The sequence below is a fragment of the Diceros bicornis genome, chromosome 6 (assembly GCF_020826845.1).
Source record: "Diceros bicornis minor isolate mBicDic1 chromosome 6, mDicBic1.mat.cur, whole genome shotgun sequence".
NCBI classification, from domain to species: Eukaryota; Metazoa; Chordata; class Mammalia; order Perissodactyla; family Rhinocerotidae; genus Diceros; species Diceros bicornis.
Genome location: NC_080745.1, coordinates 85,539,574 through 85,565,330, shown reverse-complemented (window position 1 = coordinate 85,565,330; position 25,757 = coordinate 85,539,574). Strand labels below are relative to the sequence as shown.

Below are 25,757 nucleotides of genomic sequence, written 5' to 3'. Positions count from 1 at the left end.
CCAGAAACAAAAGAGACTTCTGATAAGGAGTCACTTAGTCTGAAATTTCTAACAATCTCTTATTTCTTGAGAACTCTGGTTAATAGAGCAGCCCTGAGGAACAAATGATAGATTAAATTTTTCCTCAAAAGTCAAGTATTGTATTATCCAATAGACAGAGGCAAAAAGAGATTAAATAGATAGGTAGGTAGATAGATAGGTAGATAGATAGATAGATAGATAGATAGATTGATTGATAGATTGATAGATAGACAGATAGACAGAGATAGATACTTCAGAGGAAGAGAATCTGATAGTTAATTTTCAAATAAGCTTAAAGTAGTCATTATTGGGAAAAGTCAGAACCTCTCTGGAGTTCCTTACACTTATGGTTTGGCATCAGTTTTATTTCGAATTACTTATGGAAACAGATCCCATCATCTTTTCCATTCTTAGAGCCTGTACAGGTTTTAATCTGGTCTTGCCCGAGACTCACAAGAGCCCTGTGGAGGCAGAGAGGGCTCATCTACAAAGATGGTATCTGAAGAAGGCGACCAAATAAGCTGGAGGGTTCTGGGATAAACAACTGACTAGCACTCTGGACATGGCCAGACTTTCAGCTCCATTTCCTGAGGAAACACTATACGCCTCCTGCTGTTGTGTAACCCACTGGGTGATGAGCCATTTGTGTGACACCAGTGCCTCCACCCAACTTAATCATTCTGGTATCCCTAGTGCTTAGCACACCATATGTACTCAATAAAGAATTACATCATCAGGCTGACCCCGTGGCTTAGCGGTTAAGTGCGCGCGCTCCGCTACTGGCGGCCGGGGGTCCGGATCCCGGGCGCGCACTGACGCACCGCTTCTCTGGCCATGCTGAGGCCGCCTCCCACATACAGCAACTGGAAGGATGTGCAACTACGACATACAACTATCTACTGGGGCTTTGGGGAAAAAAGGAGGAGGATTGGCAATAGATATTAGCTCAGAGCCGGTCTTCCTCAGCAAAAAAAAAAGAGGAGGATTAGCATGGATGTTAGCTCAGGGCTGATCTTCCTCACACACACACACACAAAACAAAAAGAATTACATCATTGTAATGAGGTGAAATTTATATTCCTTAAGAGCTGGCACTGGGATTTATCTTAGGGTAAATTGTCTTCCTTGGAGAAAAATACGTAATAATCCATTTTGAGCTGGAGGGGGTACTTGAGGAGCTTCCTAACAACAAAAGAATGGTTAGGAAATGAGAGGAATTTTCATTTTTCTCCTGAAAAGGAGAGGAAGAAGGGAGGGGGAGGGTGGAGGAGCGAGTGAGACGGAACGAGGCTGGGCACTGCACGGGGTGAGGGCTGTGTCAAACCCCAAGTGGCAAAGAGGTTGTGGGCTGTTGAGACCAGGAATACCTAATGAGTTATTCTAAGTTGTTCGCTATGCAGAGCTCCAACAACTCCTCCCTGAGACTCCCATTACTCAGAGTGCCTTGCATGAATAAGGTTGAGTCGGGGTGGAGGTTGGGGTGGCTAGTGTTTGTGAATTGAGGACAAGGCTGTGTTTTGCATCAGGTGTAGAGCTCGGAAGTGATGAATAAATGAAAAGCAGTAAGACATATTAAGGTATGAGGAAGCCATTTAGTTTAAAACTAATTTGGCCTGAACTTGTTTTTCCAAAAAGGACTGACGTGGCCTATCGAGCATGTATTGTACATCTTCTTTAAATATTTACAATGTCCCAAAGCCAAGAATGATGCCCCTAAAGATAGGGATGTATGCATCACCCCAGATCAGCATTTCTTTAAAGATAAGCATTGGCCTACAAAACCTCACCTGGTCCGGGCTCTGGCCCCCTCTCTGTCCCCACCTCCGATCCCTGCCCCTCACTCACTCACTCCAGCCTCCCCGGACTTCTGTCGGTCCCCTGAACAAGCCTGGCTTGCCCCTGCTGCAGCTCCTTTGCACTGGCAGGGGTGCTCTTTCCCCATTTGGCTGGTTCCTTCTCTCAACTTAAATGTCACCTCCCCAGAGACAAAGGTCACCAAATGCTTAATATATTGGCTTCACTGACAAGGTGGAACGAATCGTCCTTGCTAAGCTTCCCCCATCCCAATTTGGGAGGAAACAGCAACAGATGGTTACAATGGTTTTGTCAAGTGCCCCCAAAAGGCAGAATATCTGATGTGCTAAGCCAGTTTCCTTGTTTCCCTGCTGGATTCAGTTTCTCCACTGGTCATTTTCAGTTTATCATTACTTTCTCTTATTCCTTTTCTTTAACCACCTGCCTCCTGCTGGATATCTAAAGTATTCAGTAAAGGTAAGACAGAAACTCAAGTTAGAGAGCAAGATGGTAAACAAAACTGGCCACTCAGACATGATAGGTGACACTGTAGATGCTTTTTGGAATGACTGCCCTCCTGGACTCCCACCCACCTCCTTCTCCAAGAACTGAGCCCAACACTGCATGAATGGGCCCCCTCCACTGTTTATACTCTGTGAACCTGCCCTGCTGGTGATAACCAATCCAACCAGTGGTGGATGCTTGACCTAAACTGGACCAATCAGATTCTCTCCCTGGAAATTTCAAGGTAGAAATCAGAGGTACAGACAAGTCTTTGTTGTCTTTTTGAACTATAAATGGATAAATTTGGGAGCTATAAGGCAGCCATCTTCTACAGTGTGCACAGAGAAGAGGAGACTACCAGTCTAGGGGGAGGATAAAGTGAAGCATATGCATCAGATGAGATAGAATGAAAAGGGGAAAGGGAGGGCAGCTTCCCAAATTGAGTTCCTGTTCCCATTGCCCTTCAGATCCACGAGCCACTCTTGGATCCTTTAGTACAGTCCTCATTTTTTTGCTCAAACTACCTAAAGTTTATATCTGTTACTTGCAACCAAAAGGGTATTTAGCAAGATAATAGCAAATTATATTTCTCAGCATTCAATCACCCTGGAAGGGGGGGTGTATAGAGAATAGACAAATAGATATAGAAATATATTGGTTCTATATAGATATATAGAAATAAATACTGGTTGTGCTTCTCGCCTGTGTCATTATTGTTTCTTGGAGCAGCATGCTAAGAAGGATTGAATCAGATTGACTGTGGATTGGGTCATGAAAATGCAGAATTTTCTTTCTATTGGAAGAAGCCATCTTTCCAGAGGCGCCACAGATGTGTCCCAGTAGACAGGAGCCCCAGGAGCCCTTGAAGACATCAACATGAGTCAAAGAACAGTTGGAGAAGGGTGCCAGCCTGGGAGTGGTGACTGAAAAGGTTAGATCCTGCCTCAAACATCAATGAGAGCATTTGGAGTCAACTTTGCACTCAAAGCAAAGGGCATTTTAACTGCTTCTCATCTGCGTAAATACTTCCATTTTATACATAGCAGGCTGGTAAGCATTATTGTAGGCCAACTATTATCAGTGGCAAAGCATAACTATTGGTTTTTTGGAGAATGGACAATACAGATGGTCATGAACATTTGCAGCATAACAGGAGAGATTTCTATTCCTCACTCAATACATTTCAAAGACAAATCCTACCTGTGTGTTTCCAAAGTGATACCAATGCCTGCCCCAAATTTAAACTCTGCTATTTGAAATTATGTAATATGACCAAAAACAATCACTTGCAACACAGAATATGCAGACAGAAAAACGTATTTTGCATCCTGTACATAAATGTAACTGTGGACTGAACTTTACCTTTAAAAATGTGACCAACCAAACAGACAATTTACTCAAAAGGGAAGGAGGCAGGGAGGTGATGCTAAAGGAAGCACAGTCCCAAACTGTCTGTCTCTATGGATACCATCACACTGAAGGGATATAGTCATCCAGATTCTAAAACATGGTCCCCTGCTGAGATTGGGACATTGAATTGGGGAAGAGAGATTTAAATTTGGGGGATTTATGCATCAAAACAAAATTCTACCTCTTCACAGTGTTTCTAGGCAGCACATCCAATCAGGAAAGCCTGTGGTTGTCTAGCTTCCTTATTGAAAGATGCTTCTGGCAAGAGCTCTTAAGGGCTTCCTCTACATTCTACACTAGGCCCAGGAAACTCAGGATATCTTGGGGACCTCGAGAAGAGAGGAATTAACCGAAATCTATAGGTATTGCAGGCAAAATCTGGTGGTGAGTCCTTGGCTTGGCTTCTTAGCTTTGAGAGGCTTTTAGAAGTCTAATCTGAGATTCCTTATGGAAAGTTCTGGCAAAGAAGACTTAGCAAGAGCCTGTATGGTCATCACTATTCTTGCTGTGTTTATGTAAATAAGCAAGCCAAGTTAATGAGACTAGATTTATTTTGCAAACCAATTAATCTTATTTTCATTATCTCTGATAGAAACGGGGTTAATTGTAGAGAGAAAAATTATGTCTCAATGGAAAACTGTAGCACACCTGTGTGGGTATTAGATTCTACACCTGTTCACTGTTTTTAAGGTTTTGTTATCTACTTGTAAACTGGACTCGATCTTGAATTCTTCTCGTTTCCTCCAAAACCTGACTACAACTCCCTAAATTAATGTTTCCACTTATTCTCCCACCCTTCCAACTTGTAATCATTGAGAACTAAAACTGCCCCTTTCCCGCAGACCTGCAAGCTAAAGCTGGACAACTTGACATAAACTTCAGAAAAAATACCTCAATAGATCATGTTTGGACAATCTTCACACCTATTGCTGTGTGGGCCACTCAGAAAGTTCACCAGAACACCTGATGACATTCCCAGAGACATTCAAACTGCAAATCGGTAAAATCTGTCAGGTTGCCACTATGCGCCCACACTCCGTCTTAAAATACTTTGAGTCCAACATCTAGAAATCTCCTCGACTGACTGTCCTCTGGCCTCAAAAACTGAGTTTATGCTTTGTTCTAACCATTAAGCTTTGTTTTTTTTTTTTGTTTCCATAGAAATGTCGAGGTCTGAGAGACAGATTCAATGGGTTATGGAACAACTTATTAGTGCAGTTTCTAGACTGTGAACTTCTTGGGAGAAGTTTCAGATGGGGGAATAATGGGGTTCAGAACATGCTACCCCAAAATATGGCACCTTGGCAAGTGGAATATCTTAAGCTCAAGGAGTTTGGGAAAATGGCAGAAGCAGGAAGGTCACTCAAACTCCCCCTAGCTTGACCTTCTTCTCTGAGACTGAACATAAAACTCCCATGTGAAAGGTACCTTCCCTGCACCAGGAGGAAGGAGGACGTTCTTATCCCTAGAGATGAGGAACCTGGGGCTGAGAAATCTGTATAAACACACCTTGTTAAACTAACCCTTATCTTCCTAGTTGCTTCTTCACCATTTACCAGCTCTAGCCCAAAGCCCTTTGTCTTGTCAAATCTTCACAAATTTACTGTTTCTTTGTTTAGAAGGTTTAAGAGCTTCCTGCTCTGATAACTTCTTTGGGTTTTTATTCTCTTGTGAAGGCTCCCATGTACATGCAAAAATGCTAAAAATTTGTATGCTTTTCTCCTGTTAATCTGTCTTTGTCAGTTTAATTTTTAGACCCAGCCAAGGATCTTAAGAAGATCAAAGAAAACTTTTCCTTCTCTACAATGTGCACGACTGCTACTACAGTTTAGTGTTTCATCAAAGTCTCCAAAAGCCAGCCATCAAAAAATACAACCTGATAAATACCAAGGATAATCAGAGGAGGGAATTACGCAAAATATAATGCTTGGAAAACACTCATCCTGAAGGTTGACATAAACTGATTCTTACTGACTTACAAAATCCTAAACTTTATTGACCAGGCTTTCAAAAATCAAATCGTGGAAACTGTGACCCACTAGAAGGATGGCCTGTGTATTGCTACCTTAAACTACAATTTCATATTCACATTGCAACAAAGAACCTCAATATTAGTTTGAGTAATTATCATTCATCTTTGGTACAAACTCAGAATTCTTCATATGAAATAGACCCAAAGTTCAAAAGACTTCATTTTCAGTGAAAATATCTAAATCTCTATGTAGTTTAAATGATGCTCTGATTGCATGTCTCTTTTTCTTTTGTATTCTGTGGTAATTGCAATCTGAGAGATTAAGCACAAAAGATTTAAAATTCATAAAGTACCCTAACGCATCATTGAATGTCCACTCCATTCCCATTAGACCCATTACTCGCCATTGGGTAAGCGCTCTTCCTGGTGAGTGGTATCACTTTTAGCATCTAGGCAGCCATTCCCTTGAAATCCTTTCAATCACAGCTTTTGACAATTCATCTCATCCTTCATGTCCAAGGTTGTTTCAGCCATTTTTGAAATGGAGGGTGTGAATATTCTTTCCTGCTTAGAGGATAGATTTTTCCATTTAAACCTGAAACTCAGTCAGAGGAGGACTGTTGCTTTCAAAGATTTATAAGGCATTCCTGATTTCAAAACCATGACGGTATTCAAAGGCTTGTAATGTGAGGGGGGAAAATGTTAGCTAATTATATTTTCATCTCAATGAGTACCAGGTTCATAACCATCATAAGCGTTAAAACGTTACAAAGGATTCCTCCAATAGCTAAAGGAAGAAAGGAAACATAAGTCTGTCTTCCACACTGCCCCTACACCCCAGCTGTCTGTGCACAAAGTGTGGGGGAGGAAAAATTTTCCCTTTTACCCTTCTAGGTTCTAAAGCTGCTCTGAGAATTAAATCAACATAGGACAGATTAACTAGGGAAAAAAACAAATTTAATTATGTACATACATATGGAGCCCTGTAAAGATATGAGACTTAAAAGGCAACCAGATGATTGAGCCTTGTATACCATCCTGAGCTAAGGAAAGGGATAGAAGTTTGAGGCTTCTAGGTGAGGGGGAAGCAATTCAAGGCAAGGTGAGGGGAGGCAAGGTATGGGAAACAAAGGCTGACTTGCTGCACAAGTAAGTCTCTCAGGTGAAAAAAAGGTGATCTCTGGTAGTAGCTCTCTTCCTGGTACAGGTACCCTTTCTAATGGAAATTACCTTTATGAAAGTAGATGTCTCTTCCAGAAGGGTAACTTCTACTCTGTTTTCAGAGCTTCTCTTGCATCTGCTCTTTCTCAAAAATAATCAGCTCAAAATAATCCTTATGTCAAAGAGGTATATTTTGGAGTGGCATATTCTGTTACCCTTCAACAGATCTCATTTTGAATGATCTTTGCCTCCTTGGATAAATCCTATTTTTTAATGAATTTTTTTTACATGGATAAATTCAATTTCCTAAAATTCTACCATATTTTATTTTATCTTATGTTTGCATCTATGGTCATAAATTAGACGGACTGAAGTTTCCTTCTTGTACTGTTCTTGCCCATTACTCATATCAGATTATAGTTAGATCAGATCATCCTAAACTTGGAAAATAAGTTGGTTAGCCTTTTTACCTTCTCTAAGATATTTTAAGTAAGATAAGGATTATTGAAGATTTTTAGTTTTATTTCATTGTAAAAGTATCTGGACTTAAGGTCTTTTGGAGTAGAAAACTTTTTTTTTTTGGTGAGGAAATTTAGCCCTGAGCTAACATCCATTGCCAATCCTCCTCTTTTTGCTGAGGAAGATTGTTCCTGGGCTAACATCCTTGCCCATCTTCCTCTACTTTATATGTGGACGCCTGCCACAGCATGGCTTGATAAGTGGTGTGTAGGTCTGCGCCCGGGATCTGAACCCTCGAACCTGGGGCCACCGAAGCTGAGTAGGCGAACTTAACCACTATGCCACTGGGCCAGGCCCTGGAGTAGAAGACTTGTGATTGCTTATTTCATTTTTAAATGATTATTTGTCAATATTTTTATTTCTTCTTGGATCAATTTTAGTAATTTATATTTTCTAAAAAACTATCCATTTTTTTCTGTTTCAGATTAGTAGTATACAGTTGTTTTGTTTACATATTCACATTGTTTTAAAAATATCTTCTCTATGTGCAGCTTTTTTTAATAATACAGGGTCCCCATACCCCCACCCCACTTTTAGCTCCTGATCACTCTTGCTAGAGGTTTTTCTCTTTTATTAGCTTAGAAAATAAAACAGATTTTGGTTTTGTTGATCTTCTCTATTCTATTTCCTCAGATTTACTTAATTAAAAAGTTAACACAACTCACTTTTTACTTTTTATGTTTTAAATAAATGTATTTTAAGGCTTTATATTTACCTTTGAATACCACTTTAGCTGCATCTAACAAAATTTGATGTGTACTATATTCATCATCATTATATTCTAAATATTTAATAATTTCTATTACCATTTTCTTTCCAATTCATTAATTTTTTTGCACTTCATTTTTTTATTGAGGTAACATTGGTTTACAACATTATATAAATTTCAGGTGTACATCATTTTATTTCAGTTTTTGTGTAGACTACATCATGTTCACCACCCAAAGACTAACTACTATCCATCACTGTACACATGTGCCCTGTCACCCCTTTCATCCTCCTCTCTCCCCCCTTCCCCTCTACATGGATCTCTGTATCTAGGTGTTTGTTTGTTGGGTCTTTTAAATTTTGTTTTATAATTTTTTTTTTGGCAGGGAAAGAGTCACCCTGAGTTAACATCTGTTGCCAATATTCCTCCTTTTTTCTTCCTTTTTTCCCCCGCAAAGCCCCATTATACAGTTGCATATAGTTGTAAGTTCTTCTGGTTCTTCTACATGAGCCGCTGCCATAGTGTGGCTACTGACAGACGAGTGGTGTGGTTCCACGCCCGGGGAACTGAACCTGGGCTGCCGAAGTGGAGCATGCCCAACTTTAACCACTAAGCCATCAGGGCTGGCTCTGTTTGTTGTTGTTTTTATCTTCCACATATGAGTGAAATCATATGGTATTTAACTTTCTCCATCCGGCTTATTTCGCTTAGTGTAATGCCCTCAAGGTCTATCCATGTTGTCTCAAATGGCAAGATTTCACCTTTTTAACGGTTGAGTAGTATTCCATTGTATATACATAAAGTTTTTTCTTTATCCATTCATCCACCGATGGGCACTTAAGTTGTTTCCAAGTCTTGGCTATTGTGAATATTGCTGCAATGAACATAGGGGTGCAAATATCTTTTCACGTTTGTGTTTTCATATTTTTTGGATAAATACCCAGAAGTGGAATAGCTGGATCATACGATAGTTTTATTTTTAATTTTTTGAGGAATCTCGATACTGTTTTCCATAGTGGCTGCACAAGTTTGCATTCCCACTAGCAATGCATGAGAGTTCCCTTTTCTCCACATCCTCTCCAACACTTATTATTTCTTGTCTTGCTAATTATAGCCATCCTGACTAGTGTGAGGTGATATCTCATTGTAGTTTTGATTTGCATTTCCCTAATAATTAGTGATGCTGAACATCTTTTCATGTGCCTCTTAAGCCATCTTTATATCTTCTTTGGAAAAATGTCCCTCTGATCCTTTGCCCGTTTTTTAATAGAGTTGTTTGTTTTTTTGTTGTCGAGATGGATTTAATTTTTAAGTTTACAAATAATTTAATACTTTTTACTTATTATTTACTATTTAATTGCATTGCAGTTATAGAACATGGTCTATACGACATTTATTCTTTAGAAATTGTTAAATTTTTAAAATAATCTATGACATGATTAATTTTTGTGAATGTTCAGTGTGTACTTGAAAAGACTATTAATTATTTCTAGGGTACAGGGTTCTATATACATCTTTTAGATCAAATTTTGAATATTTGTCTTCACATTTTGTGGTAAAATCACCCGTTACATTCATTTCTCCTTGTAGTGCTGTTGGTTTTTGCTTTGCAGTTATATTGTTAGATACGCGGCTTGTGATTGTTATATTTTCTTTGTGGATTTTTTTTTCACTATTTTTTAGTAACTATTTTTATCTTTATTATTGACTTGTGTGTTAAATATCATCTTATTCTATATTAATATTTCAAATTCATCACACTTTGGGAAGGATGGGATGTCATATTTCATCACTTTTGCAGATTGTAGTGACGTCTACACCCATCTACAGAGCAGCTATGCCTGGCGGGACCTCTCATTATACCTGGGGTGGGGCTTCTCCACGCTCCCTGCAGCTTCAGGACATGCTCAGAGCCCACTGACCCTCAACTCTTCCCTTAGCAAAATGATAGATACCCCAGACCTCTGTTCCAGTGGCCAGGAGAACAGCAAGGCCAGGTCACATGCACCTGTCCTGAGCTGTCCTCTTTCCCTTCTGAGGTCAGAACCTGCCTTCCAGCCCCTCCCAGAGGAGCAGCACCTCCCCACTCACACTCCTGCCATTCCCCTTGTGGACACCAGAGGGCGCCATAGTTCCCCCTCAGTGCCATTTTGCTCCCAGGGAGCTTGTTATCCTGTTTCTTTTGGGGGCCCAGTATTCTCTAGCATAGGAAGCTGTTCCATTGTTTTTTGCCCTAATAAAGAACTCCTGTAAAAGTCTGTTGTGCCCCCTCTCCCTGTCTTTAAGGAAACACAATCCTATTCTGATCTCAGAAAACAGAGGGGTGGTCAGCTCTCTTTTCACCCTGCTCCCCACAACAGACTAAAGGCAGCTGCCCAGAGGCCCCTTGAGATCTTGCCCTCGCGTCCTGACCCTGGCTCAAAGCCCCTGGAGTGGCTGGTGAGGAGTTCTCCCCAATGAGGGGGCTCATTACCAGACAGGTTTGATGGCATCAGGGAGGATTCCAGCTAACCAGGGACAGCCTCAGCTCATGGACATTTGCTCCAGGGGGCCATGGGTTTGACTTCAGGGTCTCCTCCTGGTTGACTGTGTTTGGCTGGGACACAAGGGGTCAGTGTGTGTGCACCTGGAGAGGCGGCCTAGGTGTGTGCCGACTGGAGGGAGAAAGTCTGGGAAGCTCAGGGCTGTGGTATGCTACATTTTCAGAAATTTTGCAAGCTTGTTGTTAAACACAGCCATTATGAAAAATTAAATTGTAGAAACTTACAATAAAATAAATTGTATTCAGAACAAAGGTAATAAATATTCAAACTCATCACTTCATAATTATTTGACTCCATTTTACTATTATCTTTCCCAGAGGTTATTTACATCTGGTGTAGCTGTCTGGTGGAAATTATACATACAGTTGAGTGACAGCACATCTTTTTCCAACTCCGTGTTCAGTGACGTTGTGTCAATAGAATAAAAGCGGCCCAAGTGGGAGGATTTAACCGTAGAAATCATGCTATAAATCAGGGCTCCCCCATCTCTGCCCTCAGAGCCTGTTATCAGATATTTACCAACATACCACTGCCCACAGTTCACCCAGAAAGGGACAAATCCACTAACAGGGCTTGGACAAATGCTCCATCAGTCTCCACCATGTTGAAATGCCTCCATTAGGGTTACATCTTATGAGAAGCAGGTGTATTTCAGTAATTTCAGTAGGTTTGGCGTCTAAAGTTACCTGGGTGAGGAGAAACCTTGGCAGCTCCCACAATCTCTGATGCAAGCAGGCCCCACAGAAGCCCAGGTGGGCAGTGATGTGGTGCTGGGCCTGCTCTGGGCCCCTGAGATGGGAAAGGCGCCAGGTGCGGGTTAGGGCAGGTCAGGGACACTGAGGCAGGAGGTGGGGGCTGCAGCACAGAAGACATGGAGGCCCCACCTCATTTCCCGCTGCCTGAGCCCAGTACCCTATTCCCTCCCTGCCTCTCCTAGCTAAGCGGAAGTCTGAAGCCTCTCAGCCCCAGCTTGGGGTCTCTAGTTTGAGGCCAACTCAAGGGGACAGTTCCATTTCCCCTGGGCTCTATACTTCTTGTGGCCAAGAGCCTGTACTGCCCATGCTCTGAAAGGAAGAACAGCATGCCTGCTGCATCAGAGACAAACATTTGTGTGACTGAATCTCCCAGAGTTGAAGCTCCAGAGTGAGTGATGGAGTCCAGTGGGAGCCTCCATGGCCTCTAGCAACCAAGTGCTCAGCCTGGGACTGCTGCTCAGATGGAAATGGAGCCATCAAGGCTCAGCACGGCCACTGAGCTGAGTCATGGTCTTTCCACTGAGGTCTGAGCTGAGTGTGGAGTTAGCAGTGAACAGACAGAGTGAAACATTTTCACACCATCCTCCAACCACAGCCCACTGAGAGGTCTTCATGGTCAAGGTGGCTGTGAGTGGGCAGACACCCCCACCGAGGTTTTCCTGTGTTCTGACGGAGTTAGAATCTCTCCATCAACCTGATTCCTCCACCCTTGGACCATTACAGCCTTCTGTGTACAGGGCTGTAGGAGGCAAAGGTGGAGAGCATTCATCTCGCTCTACTCCTTCCGGGACACCTATAACACGGATGTTAGTGTGCTTGATGTTGTCCCAGAGGTCCCTTACACTGTCCTCACTCTTTTTCTTTTCTCTTTTACCTGTTCAGCTTGGGTAATTTCTTCTAGTCTTTCGTCCAGCTCACAGATCCGTTCTTCTGTATCCTCTACTCTGCTTTTGAGTCCCTCTAATGAATTTTTCATTTCCAGTATTGTATTCTTCATTTCTGATTGGTTCTTTTTTTATATCTTTCATTTCTTTGTTGACATTCTCACTGAGTTCATCTATTCTTCTCCCCAGATCAGTGAGCATCCTTAACACTCTTAGTTTGAACTCTCTGTCGGGTAGGTTGCTCATTTCTGTTTCACTTAGTTCCTTTTCTGGGGTTTTGTCCTGTTCTCTTACTTGGAATGTATTCCTTTGCCTCCTCATTTTGCCTCTTTCCCTGTGCTTGTGACTACATATTAGGTAGGTCAGCTACGTCTCCTGCTCTTGGATACATGACCTTATGTAAGTGATGCCTTAGGAGGCTTCCAGCGTGCTTCCCTCAGTTCTCAATGTTCCAGGGGTGACCCCTACATGGGCTACGTGTGTCCTTCTGTTGTGGCCTGTTTGCTCTCCCTGTATGTGCCCCAGGGAGGCCGAGTTATGCTCCTGGCCAGCTGTTGTAATGCTCAGCTGCTTGTAGTTGTTGTGGGCCCTTCAGTCTCTTTATGAGGTGTGGGGAGCCCCAGCACAGTTGGCTGCAAGTTCTAATACCACATTTGTGTTGCAGTATTTCTTTTAAGTGAGTAGGCCCCCAGCGTGGCAGGTTGTTAGGCTCAGGGCCTTACAATTGCTGTAAACCTCTAGCCTATTAGGTCTCTTGTCAGCTCTCTGAGGATTGCAGCTGGGTGGGGCTGGCTTCAGGCACAGGAGCACCCAATTGTTTCAGGCTTTGGAAGGTGGGGCAAACCCCCTATGTGGGTCTTTGAGAAGCACAAGTCTTCTGCAGCTGACAAGCCCTGCCGCCCACAGGTCCACACACACAGTCAACACAGTCCTGCCCCGTGTGCGTGCCCCGACCTCCCCAAGCGGACCCAGTCTCTCCACGGCGGGAGCCCCACACACTCCGCCACCGCCCCACACTCTCCTCCCGCTCCTTGTGGACACCCTGCCCCACTAAAGTCGGCTCAGTTGCCAGGCTGCAGAGAATCCAGTCACCAATCTATGCAGGCTCACAAGTTGCCTGAGGGCTTGTTGTTGGGTGGGGCCAGTCTCTAGGGTGGGCTGCCTGCCCTGGCTGAGCTGGATTAAATCGGTGCTCTAGCGGGTGGGGCAGACCCTGGGCTAGTAGGCCTCAGGGAGAACTCCAATGGCGTCTGTGTCAGCACGCCCACACCAGGCCACAACAATGGCCGCTGCCAATGTCCCAGTCCCTGGAGAGGTCTCACCCCTCACCGAGATGCACTCAGGGCCTATTAGGTGAGTCTCTTGTCACCAAAGCACTGTGCACCTTTCTTTCTGGTGATTTTAGGTTGCTTTCTGAAATGGGTGAGTTTGCGCGCGGGCCCTTTAAGAGCCGGTTTTAGTTTCTTTGTGAACCGGGTTTTCTGGGGGTACTCCCCAGTGTTTTAGTAGCAGGCACAGTCAGATATTATGCCGCTTGTCTCGATTGTGCTGGGTCCACAAAATGCCCACAGCGGGGGCGCTCCCGGCTCAGGGCCCCGCGCCTCCAGGGAGGCTGCGTACCTGTGAGCTGCTCCCGGCGGCCGTTGAAGCTGGCGGCTTGTGAAGGCGGCGTTTTTCCTCTCCAGAAGGGAGTCTCTGCCTCTTCCACCTCAGTTAGGATTGTCCGTTGTTGCAGGAGTTCCTCTCATCCAGTTTTCAGTTCTGTCTCAGGGGTAATTTTTCCACGAGTAGTTGTAAATTGGCTGTGTCCACGGGAGGAGGTGAGTTCAGAGTCTGCCTACGCCGCCATCTTGACTTCTGTCCTGCCCTGTCTCACAATAGTCATCTATTAATAAAGGTCCTCCTTGGGGCCGGCCTGGTGGCACAAGCAGTTGAGTGCGCGCGCTCTGCTGTGGCAGCCCCAGGCGCGCACTGACTCTATAGTGATGACTTTTTAGATACAATACCAAAGACATGATCCATGAAAGAAATAATTGATAATCTGGACTTCATTAAAATGAAAAACTTCTGCTGTGTGCAAGATAACGTCAAGAGAATGAGAGGACAAGCTGAAAAATATTTGTAAAGACATATCTGATAAAGGATTGTTATCTAAAATATACAAAGAACTCTTAAAACTCAACAATAAGAAAACAAATAACCCAATTAAAAAATGATCGAAAGATTTGAACAGACTTCACCAAAGCAGATATAAAGATGACAAATAAACATATGAAAAGATGCTCCACATCATACGTCATCAGAGAAATGCAATTTAAAACAACAATGAGATACCACCACATACTTATTAGAATAGCCAAAATCCAGAAGCCTGACAACACCAAATGCTGGGAGGTTGTGGAACAACAGGAACTCTCATACATTGCTGGTGGGAATACAAAATGGTACAGCCACGTTGGAAGACAATTTAGTGGTTTCTTACAAAACTAAACATGCTCTTAGAATATGATCCAGCAATCATGCTTCTTCATATTTACCCAAAAGAGCTGAAAACTTACGTTCACACAGAAACCTGCACACAGATGTTTATAGTAGCTGTATTCATAATCTGAAAACCTGGAAGCAACCGAGATGTCCTTCAGTAGGTGAATGGTTAAACAAATGTTGGCACATTCAGACAGTGCAGTAAGAAAAGAGTTATCAGATTATGAAAAGATGTGCGAAAGAGAAACTTAAATGTACATTGCTAAGTGAAAGAAGCCAATCTGAAAAGGCTACATATTGTATGATCCAGACATATGACATCTTAGAAAAGGCAAAACTATGTACACAGTAAGAAGTTCAGTGGCTGCCAGGGGTTGGGAGGGGAAGGACAAATAGGTGGAGAACAGAGGATTTTTAGGGCAGTGAAAATGCTCTATATGATATTATAATGATGGATACATGTCATTATATATTTGTCCAAACCCATAGAATATACAACACCAAGGGTGAACCCTAATGTAAACTAGGGACTTTGAGTGATTATAATGGGTCAATGCAGGTTCATCAGTTGAAACAAATATAGCATTCTGATGAGTGATAATGATAATGGGGAAAGCTGTGCATGTGTAGGCGTACGGACATATGGGAAATCTCTGTACCTTTTTCTCAATTTTGCTGTGAACCTAAAACTGTTCTAAACTATTCTAAAAAAATAGTCTAAAGAAATCAAGAGCAATGACAGAGATTTCTTTAAAAATAATTCTTTAATCCATTCATCCATCCACGAATTCTTTGATTTAATAAATATTTATTGTTGCCATTGAAAAAAGCTTTAGTAATCAAAAGTTTTCTACTCCACAAGGCTGTAGGTCCAGATGGTTTTACAAGGAAATATCACTGTCTTCAATAATCCTTATCTTTTCAAGATATCTTAGAGGAAGTGAAAAGCCTACCCAATTCATTTTCCAAATTTAGAAGGATCTGATATAACTATAATCTGATATGAGTAATGGGCACAGACAGTGCAGGAAAGAAAATTTTAGTCAATCTAATTTATGAACACATACGCAAACTTGAGATAAAATAAAATAACATAGAATAGAATTTTAGCAAATTGCATTTATAGTGTAAAAAATATTCTTAAAAACTAAAGATTTATCCCAGGGATGCAAAGATAATTCAAAATCAGAAAATCTATTAATGTAATTTCTCATATTAACAGAATAAACACTAAAACCCATATTAATACCTCAATGGATTCAGAAACAGATTCAACAAATTTCAGTAGCTATTAATGATTCCAAAAGACTCTTAGAAACTAGTCATTGATGGGAACAAGCTTAATGCCATAAAGTGCAACTATAAAAAACCTCCAGCAAATAGGTAATCTATGATTGAGATTTCAGAAGGAATTCCATTAAAGTGAAGAACAACACAGAATGGTGTCATCATCTCTTTCAACCAACGCTGTATTGGAGGCTTTAGCCATTTTAATAAGACAAAAAAATGGAGTAAGGGTTATAAGAATTGGCAAAGACGAAATAAAACTATCCTTATGTTCAGCCAATATGATCCACATTGAAAATCTAAGATCATCCACAGTCAAATTATAAAAGCTAATATTAAGATTCAAGTTGCCAGATCAATGTGTGAAAAATAATAATGCTTCTACTCAGGGTTCTATGGAGAAAACTTATAGAATGGTATTGAAAAACATAAAAGAAAATGTGAAGAAATGAGGAGACACAAATATTAATGGTTTAAAAGCCTCAGTACCATAAAAATGTCAATTCTGCCCAACAAATTTATAAATTTAATGCCCTTCCAATCAAAATAAAATTTCCTGAACTTTGATGACATAACCTAAACCTCATATGGAAAAACAAAGGGTCAAGAATAGTCAGGACAATTTTGAAAAGGAACAAAAATGACACAGAGAGAAGAGAAAGTGCACTTACCACCCATTAAAGAGTGTTATAAAGCTGTGCTCATTAGCCTGTCATGTTACTGGCACAAGGAGAGAGAAGTAGACCAATGGCAGGGAAACAATTGGCTATCCACATGGAGCTAAACAAAATTAGTATCTTACCCTACACAACTCACAAATTATCAGTGACAATATAAATGTCCATCACAGGAAAATGGATAAATAAATTTTAGACTTTTCGTGCAGTGAAACACTTTATGGTTGTTAAAATGAATGACCTAGAGCTATTTCTATCAACATGGATAAATATCAAAACAAATAATATTGAGCAAAAAGTCTCCAACAATTTGCAGGGTGAAACCATTCCATAAACTTTGAAACCAGTGACACAATACTCTATAAAGTATATGAATGCATCAATATCTAGTAAACTTTTGGAAACTTGCATAGGCATAATAAAAACTGAATTTGTAATATAGGACAGCTCTTGGGAGGGGTGTGCAGGGAGCTCTACTTGAATTTGTAAGCTCTGAAGCAAATATGTCATTATGTGAAGACTTGGTAAACCTGTATGGTGGGTACACATGTGTTACATTATATTCTACTCCTGGATGTGATTTTGAAATGTTTCACATGTACCCAAAATAAATCTTTTAAGGAAGCCTTATTTAAGAAAATTTTCTTTAAACAAATAAGTTGTTCAGTTGGAATATAGTCTTGAGTTGTGCAAACCTTGAGAATTGTAATAAGAAATCTTTACCCAGACACTTGTGTGTGCACAGACAGCTGGGGTGAAGGGGCAACGTGGAAAACAGGTTTATGTTTCCTTACTTCCTTCAGCTATTGGAGGAATCCTTTCTAGGGTTTTAATGTTTATCTTTTGATGGTTATGAACCTGGTACTCATTGAGATGAAGATATAATTAGTGAGCATTTTTTCCCCTCACATTACAAGCCCTTGAATACCACCATGATTTTGATACCAAGAATGCCTTATAAATCTTTAAAAGCGGTAGTCCTCCTCTTTGAATGTGTTTCAGATTTAAATTAATAAACCTCTCCTCTAAGCAGGAAAGAATATCTTATACCCTCATTTTCAAAATGGCTGAAACAACCTCTGACATGGGAGATGAGGTGAATTGTCAAAAGCTGAGATTGAAAGAATTTCACATCATGGCTGCCTAAATGCTAAAAGCAATACTACTCACCAGGAAGAGGGCTTACCCAATGGTGAGTAGTGGGTCTAATGGGAATGGAGGGAAATTCAATGATGCCTTAGGGTATTTTTATGGATTTTAAATCTTTTGTGCTAGATCTCCCTGGTGGCCATTATCACAGAATACAAAAGAAAAAGAGAGGTGCAACCAGAGCCTCAATTAATCCATATAAGAATTTGGATGTTTTCACTGAAAATGAAGTCCTTTGCACTTTCTGGATCTGTTTCATATGAAAAATTTGTGTTTGTACCAAAGATGAGGGAAAATTACTCAGGATGGTATCATGGTTCTTTGTTGCAGTATGAATATGAAATTGTAGCTGAAGGCAGCAGTGTGTAATCATGGGTTCTATGGAGGGGTCACCAATTTCATGATTTGGTTTTGGAAAGTCCAGTTAATACAGTTTAAATCAGTAAGAGTTATTTTATGTAAACTATCAGGATGGGTGTTTTTCAAGTATTATATTTTGCATATTTCCCTCTAATTATTCTTGATATTTTTGGGGTTGTATTTTCAGACAGCTTTGACTGGCTTTTGGAGATTTTGATGAAGCACTAAACAGAAGTAGCAGATATGCATACACCTAAGTCCTCTGAGAAGCTGAAGATGACATTTTGTCCAGGGGACCTGCAAAGGTTTCTCTTGCTCTGCCTCCCTTGTGAGTTGGCCTTACTCTCAGTTGGTAGCATGTTGAGACTAGCCATCTCCCACCTCCCTTTGTGGCCAGAACTTTCCTTTGATTTCACTGGCCCATTTGGGTCACAGGCTCATTCCTGCACCAGTCACCAACAAGGAGGGCGAACCTCCTTGTGACATTCATGCCACCTCCTCCACCACTGAGGCCACTTCTCAGAGCTGGTTTGGGGTCAGCTTCTCCCAAGGTCCATGGGACACACAGGGTGGGAATAGAAATCTGGATAAAACTGTGGTTATCTGTCAACAAGGAAGGAATCCATGCTGGGGAGGCAACTTACAAAATTCCCAAAGGACCCTTGAACTCTTGCTTATGAAATAAAAGCCAGGGCCCTGGCAAGGAGATTACAGTTGACCATGGGACAGTATAGAAAGAGAGTAGCTGGAAAGTTCTGATGAGGTGGAAGGCAGTTAGTCAGGGGGTCTGTGAACAAGGTGGAGAAAACTACTCAATCTCATGAGAAGGAGAAGAAAGAGCTGCATTGTGGCAGTCCATGAGGAAGGAACATACGAAGAGGAGAAAAACAGGTTTGTTTAGGGTCACTCAGAAACTAGTGTGACCTTTGAGGACAAAGATATGAAGAATGCAAATCCTCAAAAGCTGCTGTTAACCTACAGTTTTCTTCCAAGGACATTGTGATGCTAGGTTCCTAAGACTTTGATTCCTGAGTGTCCTCTGGAAAAGGGACTGTGCCTTCTTTTTCTCCCTATGTGCTCGGTTGCTGCTGGGTGAGGGCAGTGGGCCTGACACCTTGCAGCTCATGGCAGGATCCTTGGGCTGGGATATAAGATAAAGTTCTGCCTTCTCTCCATGGTTCCCACATTTGCCCCATCCGGGCATTTACATCCAGTTGGAGAGCTCCTCTGAACTCTCCCCAGATCAAGGGGCTGGTAGTATTTTGTGTGCAGGGCACTTGTAAAGGGTATGTGGGGAAAAATTACCAAAGAGAGATTCTAATTGGAAGGACAATGGTGAGGAGTATTGCGTGTTATATTGGTAATAACCAGTAGGCTTCACCACTAAAGTGGAATTAGCATTGTAGTCTCCCCAGCTTTGCTTCCTCCTCCATCATCAGCTAGGAGAGCTCTGAGCCACCAGACGGCTCACAGCAGCTTCCCTGTGTTCTAATTGAGTTAGAATGCTCCTGCACATTGCGAACCCATTAGGGCTCTCTGTTAAGAAAGATATGGGTTGGAAAGTACAGGAAGTTTCTACGATTCATGAGACGAAGATGAGCAATGCAATAGCAATAGCAATAGCAATAGAAAATTGGCCAAGAGACATGAACAGACATTTACGAAAGAGCTGCAGTTGGACTAGAAACATATGAAAAAAGTCCAAGCCCACTGAAAATTGGAGAAATGCACATTTATAAAAATTATGTATTATTTCCAGCATATTTGATCAGCAAAGCACGTTGAAAGATTTGGTAAAATGCAGTGGTGTTCAAATTTCATGAAAATTGACACTCATTCTCCTGGTTGGTGTGTAAATCGGTAAGCTTCCTTGGTAGGCGACTTGGCCACGATTCCTTTTCATGGCCAAATGACTTCCATTGTATGGGTAGACCATGTTTTATTTATAGATTCATCAGTGGATGGACATTTCGGTTGTTCCCACTTTTTGGCTATTATGAGTAATGGCGCTATGAACATTCATGAAGCGGTACCCGTGTGGCTATGTTTTCATTTCCTTGGGTATATACCTAGTGGACTTGCTGGGCCATATGGTAACTCTTGTGTAACCTATTGAGATACTGCCAGCCTGTTGTCCAGGGACTTCCACTGGGTTCTTATAACTGTGACACTGCCCTGGGACTGAGCCACATGGTCTTGGTATTATAAATACAGAGTAAATGCAGACATGTGTACACATGTCATCCATGTGGACATCCCCATGCACAGGCTGATCTGCCCTGCAGCTGCTCCACCAATACTGACTCACACCTGGAGCAGACTGAGGGCCTGTTCATGTGCCTTTGCCCTGAGTGACACAGAGAGGGCTCTTAGAGAGACTGGGCAGTCAGGAGGTCAGACCTCATCCTGGTTCTGCCACGGTCACTCAGTGACTTTGGACAAGTCTCTTTGTCTCTTGTGAACTCAGTTCCTCACCTGTCCAAGGACACCTGGCCTGTCTCCCCCATCAGGTGTTGTGAGCCTTGTGCAAGTTACTGGAAGTGAAAATGCTATAAGTTAATCCCAGGCAGGAGGGCTCCCCAAACAGCAGGTCCTGTTGGCCTGTGGCCAACTTGTCACTCTTCATCCAAGACCATAGACAGAGGAGAGGAAATGGAGAAGCTGGCTATTATTTCTCTCTCTAGGTGAGAAAGGACACAGAAATTGGCTGAGAAGGATAAATAGTAATTAGAGGCAGACACACTTCCTTCTCTAGAACCCAGTGGATCCTGCAGCTCCCTCATCTTGAACAGCACTTTCAGCTCCTGCATCTCCCTCAGCTCCTACAGCTGCCTCAGCTCCTGCAGCTCCTGCAGCTCCCTCAGCTCCCTCGGCACCCTCAGCTCCTGCAGCTCCCTTAGCTCCCTCAGCACCTTCAGCTCCCTCAGCTCCCTCAGCTCCTGCAGCTCCCTCAGCTCCCTCAGCTCCTGCAGCTCCCTCAGCTACTGCAGCTCTGCTGGCCTTGGCTGCAGAAGGAGGGGCGGAGATCAGATTTCAGGAACTGCCTCTATATAGCCCCAGGCCTGCAGAGCCAACCTCACTCCTGAGGCTGGTGCCAGGCCTGCTCAGATGAGGCTGTCCAGTACCTTCGCTTGGGCCTTGCTGTTCGGTACAGGTATCCCACAGCCCACGAGCCCCTTTCTCCTGGGCCTCTCTCTGCTTTCCTGTTCAGCTTAGAGATTTTGCACAGTTTGTGTGTTGCTAACAAAGAAGCCCATGGGTGATATTCTCTCCTCCAACAAGATGCCTCACCTTGCTCTTAGGCTGCAGGAGGAGGGACAGAGGGGAATGGCCCCTGCCTGGGCTCAGGCCATGTTGATTTTTAAACATTCTCTGGGCTCCTGCGTCCCTACCTTGACACATGTTCTGTGGGCCTCCCTGCATCCTTGTCTCCCTCCAGCCTTAAGCAAAGCTACACCAGAATCTACTGAGGGCCAGCCCTAGGCTCAGCCCAGACATGGTGAAGGTGAACCTGGCAGGGAAGATTTTATCTTCCCAAGCAGAGTTGATGGACACCCCGGGTATGGGGAGACTTTTCTTTGCTCTTCCAAAGACCAATGGCCTCAGCGCCCAGGAAGGCAGCTGGAGATGGACTCACAGTGTCCTGGTTGAGCTTTATTGTCACATAGGTTCTAGAGCATTTGTTGATTTCTAATTCACCGAAGAAAGAAACATCATCTAGTTTGGGGATGTTGACAGTGACAGGTAACTTTATGGAGAGCCCCCCTGCACGGGACCCTGAAACTTGGTCTGTGTGGATTATCCTCCTGAACCTACGAGGTAGTTGCTGCTAAGATTCTCATTTTACAGATGAATAGACTGAGGCTTGGGGAGAGTAAATAGCTTGTCCAAAGCCACCCAGCTCTCACGACCCCAGGTCTGTGACCCAGGGCCGTCTGATTCCTCAGCTATGCTGTGCCCACTGTGTCCCATCTAAATGATGAGCCACAGTGCACATCACCCGTGGGAGGCCATGTGTTGCAGTAAGGTCTATTGGATCCAAGCACCGAACTCAGGTCCCTGATATAGTGAAACTTCCACAAATTAAGATGGTTCATTTCTCCTCAGTTGAAAATTTTCTTCAGTTGGTTTACTCCAACATCAAATTGATCATTGGTCTCATTACAGAATTTGCTAGAAATGTTCAGGTTATATTAAGGTGACCAACTGTTTGGTTTGGCCTGGACTGAGAGGTTTCTTTTGAGAAGGGACTTTTAGTGCTAAAACCAGGAAATTTCGGGATTCGTAGGTCACCCTCTTCAGACTGACTGCTCTGACTGGGCTCTGGAGTGGGAACATTGTACAGTAAGTGAGTAGAATTGGAGAAGAAGCAGAAAGCCACTGAATGAGCAGTCTTTGAACGCTGAGTGCCAGACTTTCTTTCTGCCCTTCCCTCTGTGTGACCAGGACTGTCCCCAGGGACCAGGACAGTGACGCTGTCTCCTCTTCATGCTCAGCACCATCCCTTGGCAGCACCTCCTCTTCACAGTGTGTGCATTTTCCATTCTCGAGCCCTGACCCGTCAGTAACTTCCAGCTTTTCATTTGTTTTTCTGTTTTGATTTCTTTTCAGCCACACTGGTTTCTGCTGCACGGAAAGAAGGTAAATGCAGACAGTATTGTGTCCCCCTTTCCCCTCCTCACACAGAGGTGGGCTGTGGGGTTGGAGTCCCGATGGCTCTCTGGGAAACGCATGTATCAGGACACGGTCTTGACCAAAAGAACTGGAATTACTGACCCTGGCAGTAGCTTCAGTCCTAACCATCCCTAAACCCCCCTCTCCCCCGACCCCTCTAGGCTCCTCCCTGTTCCTCCTCCCCACCCCACTGCAGCTCCTCCACGGCCCTGGGAGCCTCCTCCCTCCAGTCTGCACAGCCTCACTGCACAGGGAGGGGAGCCACCTCTCTACAGAGCCTGGGTCGCAGGAGGATGGAGCCTCCTCCAAAGGGCTGGAGTCTGGAGAGCTGAGGCTTCGCTGTCTTCAGTGTCACAACCGAGAGCTTTGAAGGGAAGGGGACAGAGTGCAGCACGAGGGATGCAGGGCAGAGGGAAGAATGTTTCCCATCATGTGGGTGGTTCATTGACTGATTTATGTCCCTAGTGATTTCCAGGTCCAGATACTGGCTGAGCACGTTACAAACATGAACACATTTGATCCTAAACACTGTTGAGGCAGGTGCTGTTTTTATCCTCATTTATAGATTTGGAGCCTAAGACATCACTGAGCAGGTCCTGTAAACCCTCCTTACAGGTCTTGATGATGAGAAATGGGTTCTCATTTCTCTGAGGGGTCAGCCCTCCCTAGGGCAGGAGAATTGTCTATTTGCCACGTCTCATGCCTGCACTAGGAAGAGATCTTCAGGGGGCAGAAATGAGGTGTTTGTGTGGACTTTCTGCTCTCCATCTGGTGATGCTGTCGATGATAAAGAATCTTTTGGTGAAGAAGTGTTAAATTTCTTCTTTACACTCGTTTAAACTAATTTTTAGTAATGACTATAGGTCCCTAAACAAGTTCTGAAAAGAGTAAAAGATAAAAGCCACCTTGTTTGCGGGCTCATCAGACTTGGATCATCGATGTTGGGTTGTGATTGCGGGGACCATGAAGTTAGGACCGTCAACAACAGTGTGGGGCCTGGGGATGGCACAGCCCCTCAGGGGCCTGGTGCTGCTTCTGGGGGCCTGGAATCCTTTTCTTCTATTGTAGCATATAGTGACTGTGGCGGCCTCCTCACAGAACATTTGGGCAAGATCTCCAACTATGTTGGGCCAAAAACTGTTTGTGTCTGGACCATCCAGGAGAACCCAGGTCTCCATGTTGCTCTGGTAATACCTGCCCTCAAGTGAGTGCTCAGGATGTGTTCTTTTTGCTGATGTTGTAGTTTTTGTGAAGGAGTCCATCTTGGCCTCTTCCAGTTCACCCTCCACTATCCACCATCCAGTTCTGACTGCATTTCACTCCTTGCCGAAAACACTTTGATGGATCCCTGTCTTCTGGATAAAGTTCATTCTCCTTAGCATGGCTTTCAAAGTCCTTCATGGTGACTGCTGGATCTCCCCTCCCTTCTAACCACTTCTCCCCTCTGCCCCTCTCTGTGCTGAGCCATCACACACTGAGTTTTGGACACACCAGACCATTTAGCAGCTCCGTGCCTTTGCTCACACTGTCCCCTTTGCCTAGAATGCATCCTTCTACCTCTTCCAGACTCACCTGCCCATTGCTTAGGGTGCTCATTTTGTATTTCCTGATTTTGCTTGAGGACAAACTTTTCCATAACACCTAAGACCCCTTTCCTGACTCTTCACAGCTGGACAGATCTTTCTTTCATTGGTTCCCCATCCATTGCCCTATGCAGAACTCTAGATGGAACTTAGAGTCATATTACTCTTGCCTATGTGTTTGTTTGTGTCTACTAGCATAGGAGTCTCTCTTCAGGGTCAAGGAATATTTCTTTAATTAAAGAGTGAATGGGTGAATGAAAGAATGAGTGAATGAAAGAGTGAATGAAGTGATAAGGCCACAGTAGGCATTTCCAATGTAGCAATAAGTACCTGCATTAATATCTCTGAGCATTCTACACAGATTTTAACATGGGAGCCACATTGCCATCAATTCCAGACAAAGCCAAACACAGCCCACAATGGTGGCTGAGACAGATGATGTAATCTTGTGACTAAGAACCCCTGCCCCTCCAGACCTGCTACAAGGTTGGGACTCCGACTAGGTTACATAGGTGCTCCATGGCATGAAGGACAACTTAGAGATGCCTGCCTCAAAAAAATGCTTGGACCATCTACCCAAACCATGCCCCAGGGATGAAGTAGTCAGTCATTTTTCTGCACCATCCTTTGTTCCAAGGATCAGACGGATAGATTATTCTGAAATTTTCCCCTCAACGTTCCTATGTCCTCTTCAAAGATTGATTTTGGATCTGACTATACTTGGCAACATGGAAGGACTCAGACTGGCCAAAAGCAAACTAATATAAAGGGTGCTGTGTGTGTCCTGGTGGGATGTCCCCTCCTTGTCTTGTTCTAAATCAGAGAGGCTCTGGCCTCTCTCCTGTGCCTGAAACATATTGGTGACTGTGTGAGGATGATGGGTGTGGAATCAGGTCTTGAAGGGTAGAGGAAAGATGTAGGAAGGTCAGCAGGAGTGTGACAATTCCATGTGTATGGGATGCTCTTCTCACTTCTGCTGGTCATGGAGGCCAAGCTTGGGTTGCTGGGCACCATCTGCCAGGGAGGTGGAGGGCAAAACCAGGAGTGGAATCATACACTCATGTCTGGGGCCACTCAGCATGACACAGTTGTCATTGACCAAGGAACATACCACTTGCTGGCTGAATTGTTACACTCAGGAGGCCTGAAAGACAAGTGGCTCGGATTCAAAATTCCTGTGTGGGCATCCCAGAGCCGTAGGTAGGGCTTCTCAGGAGGTTTGGAGGTCACCTGCAGCTCAGGTGAGGGGAAGGCCTCTTGTGGAAGTGGGG

The 25,757-nt window shown here is 43.3% G+C and overlaps 1 protein-coding gene across 1 annotated transcript in view; it reads right to left on the bottom strand.

Moving 5' to 3' along the window:
- Positions 1-25,757, bottom strand: part of LOC131407635 (deleted in malignant brain tumors 1 protein-like) — a 171,392-nt gene that overhangs the window by 41,810 nt on the left and 103,825 nt on the right. Inside the window, 1 exon segment of the mRNA XM_058544392.1 lies at positions 22,089-22,093. Within this exon segment, the coding sequence (XP_058400375.1) occupies positions 22,089-22,093 (5 nt within the window).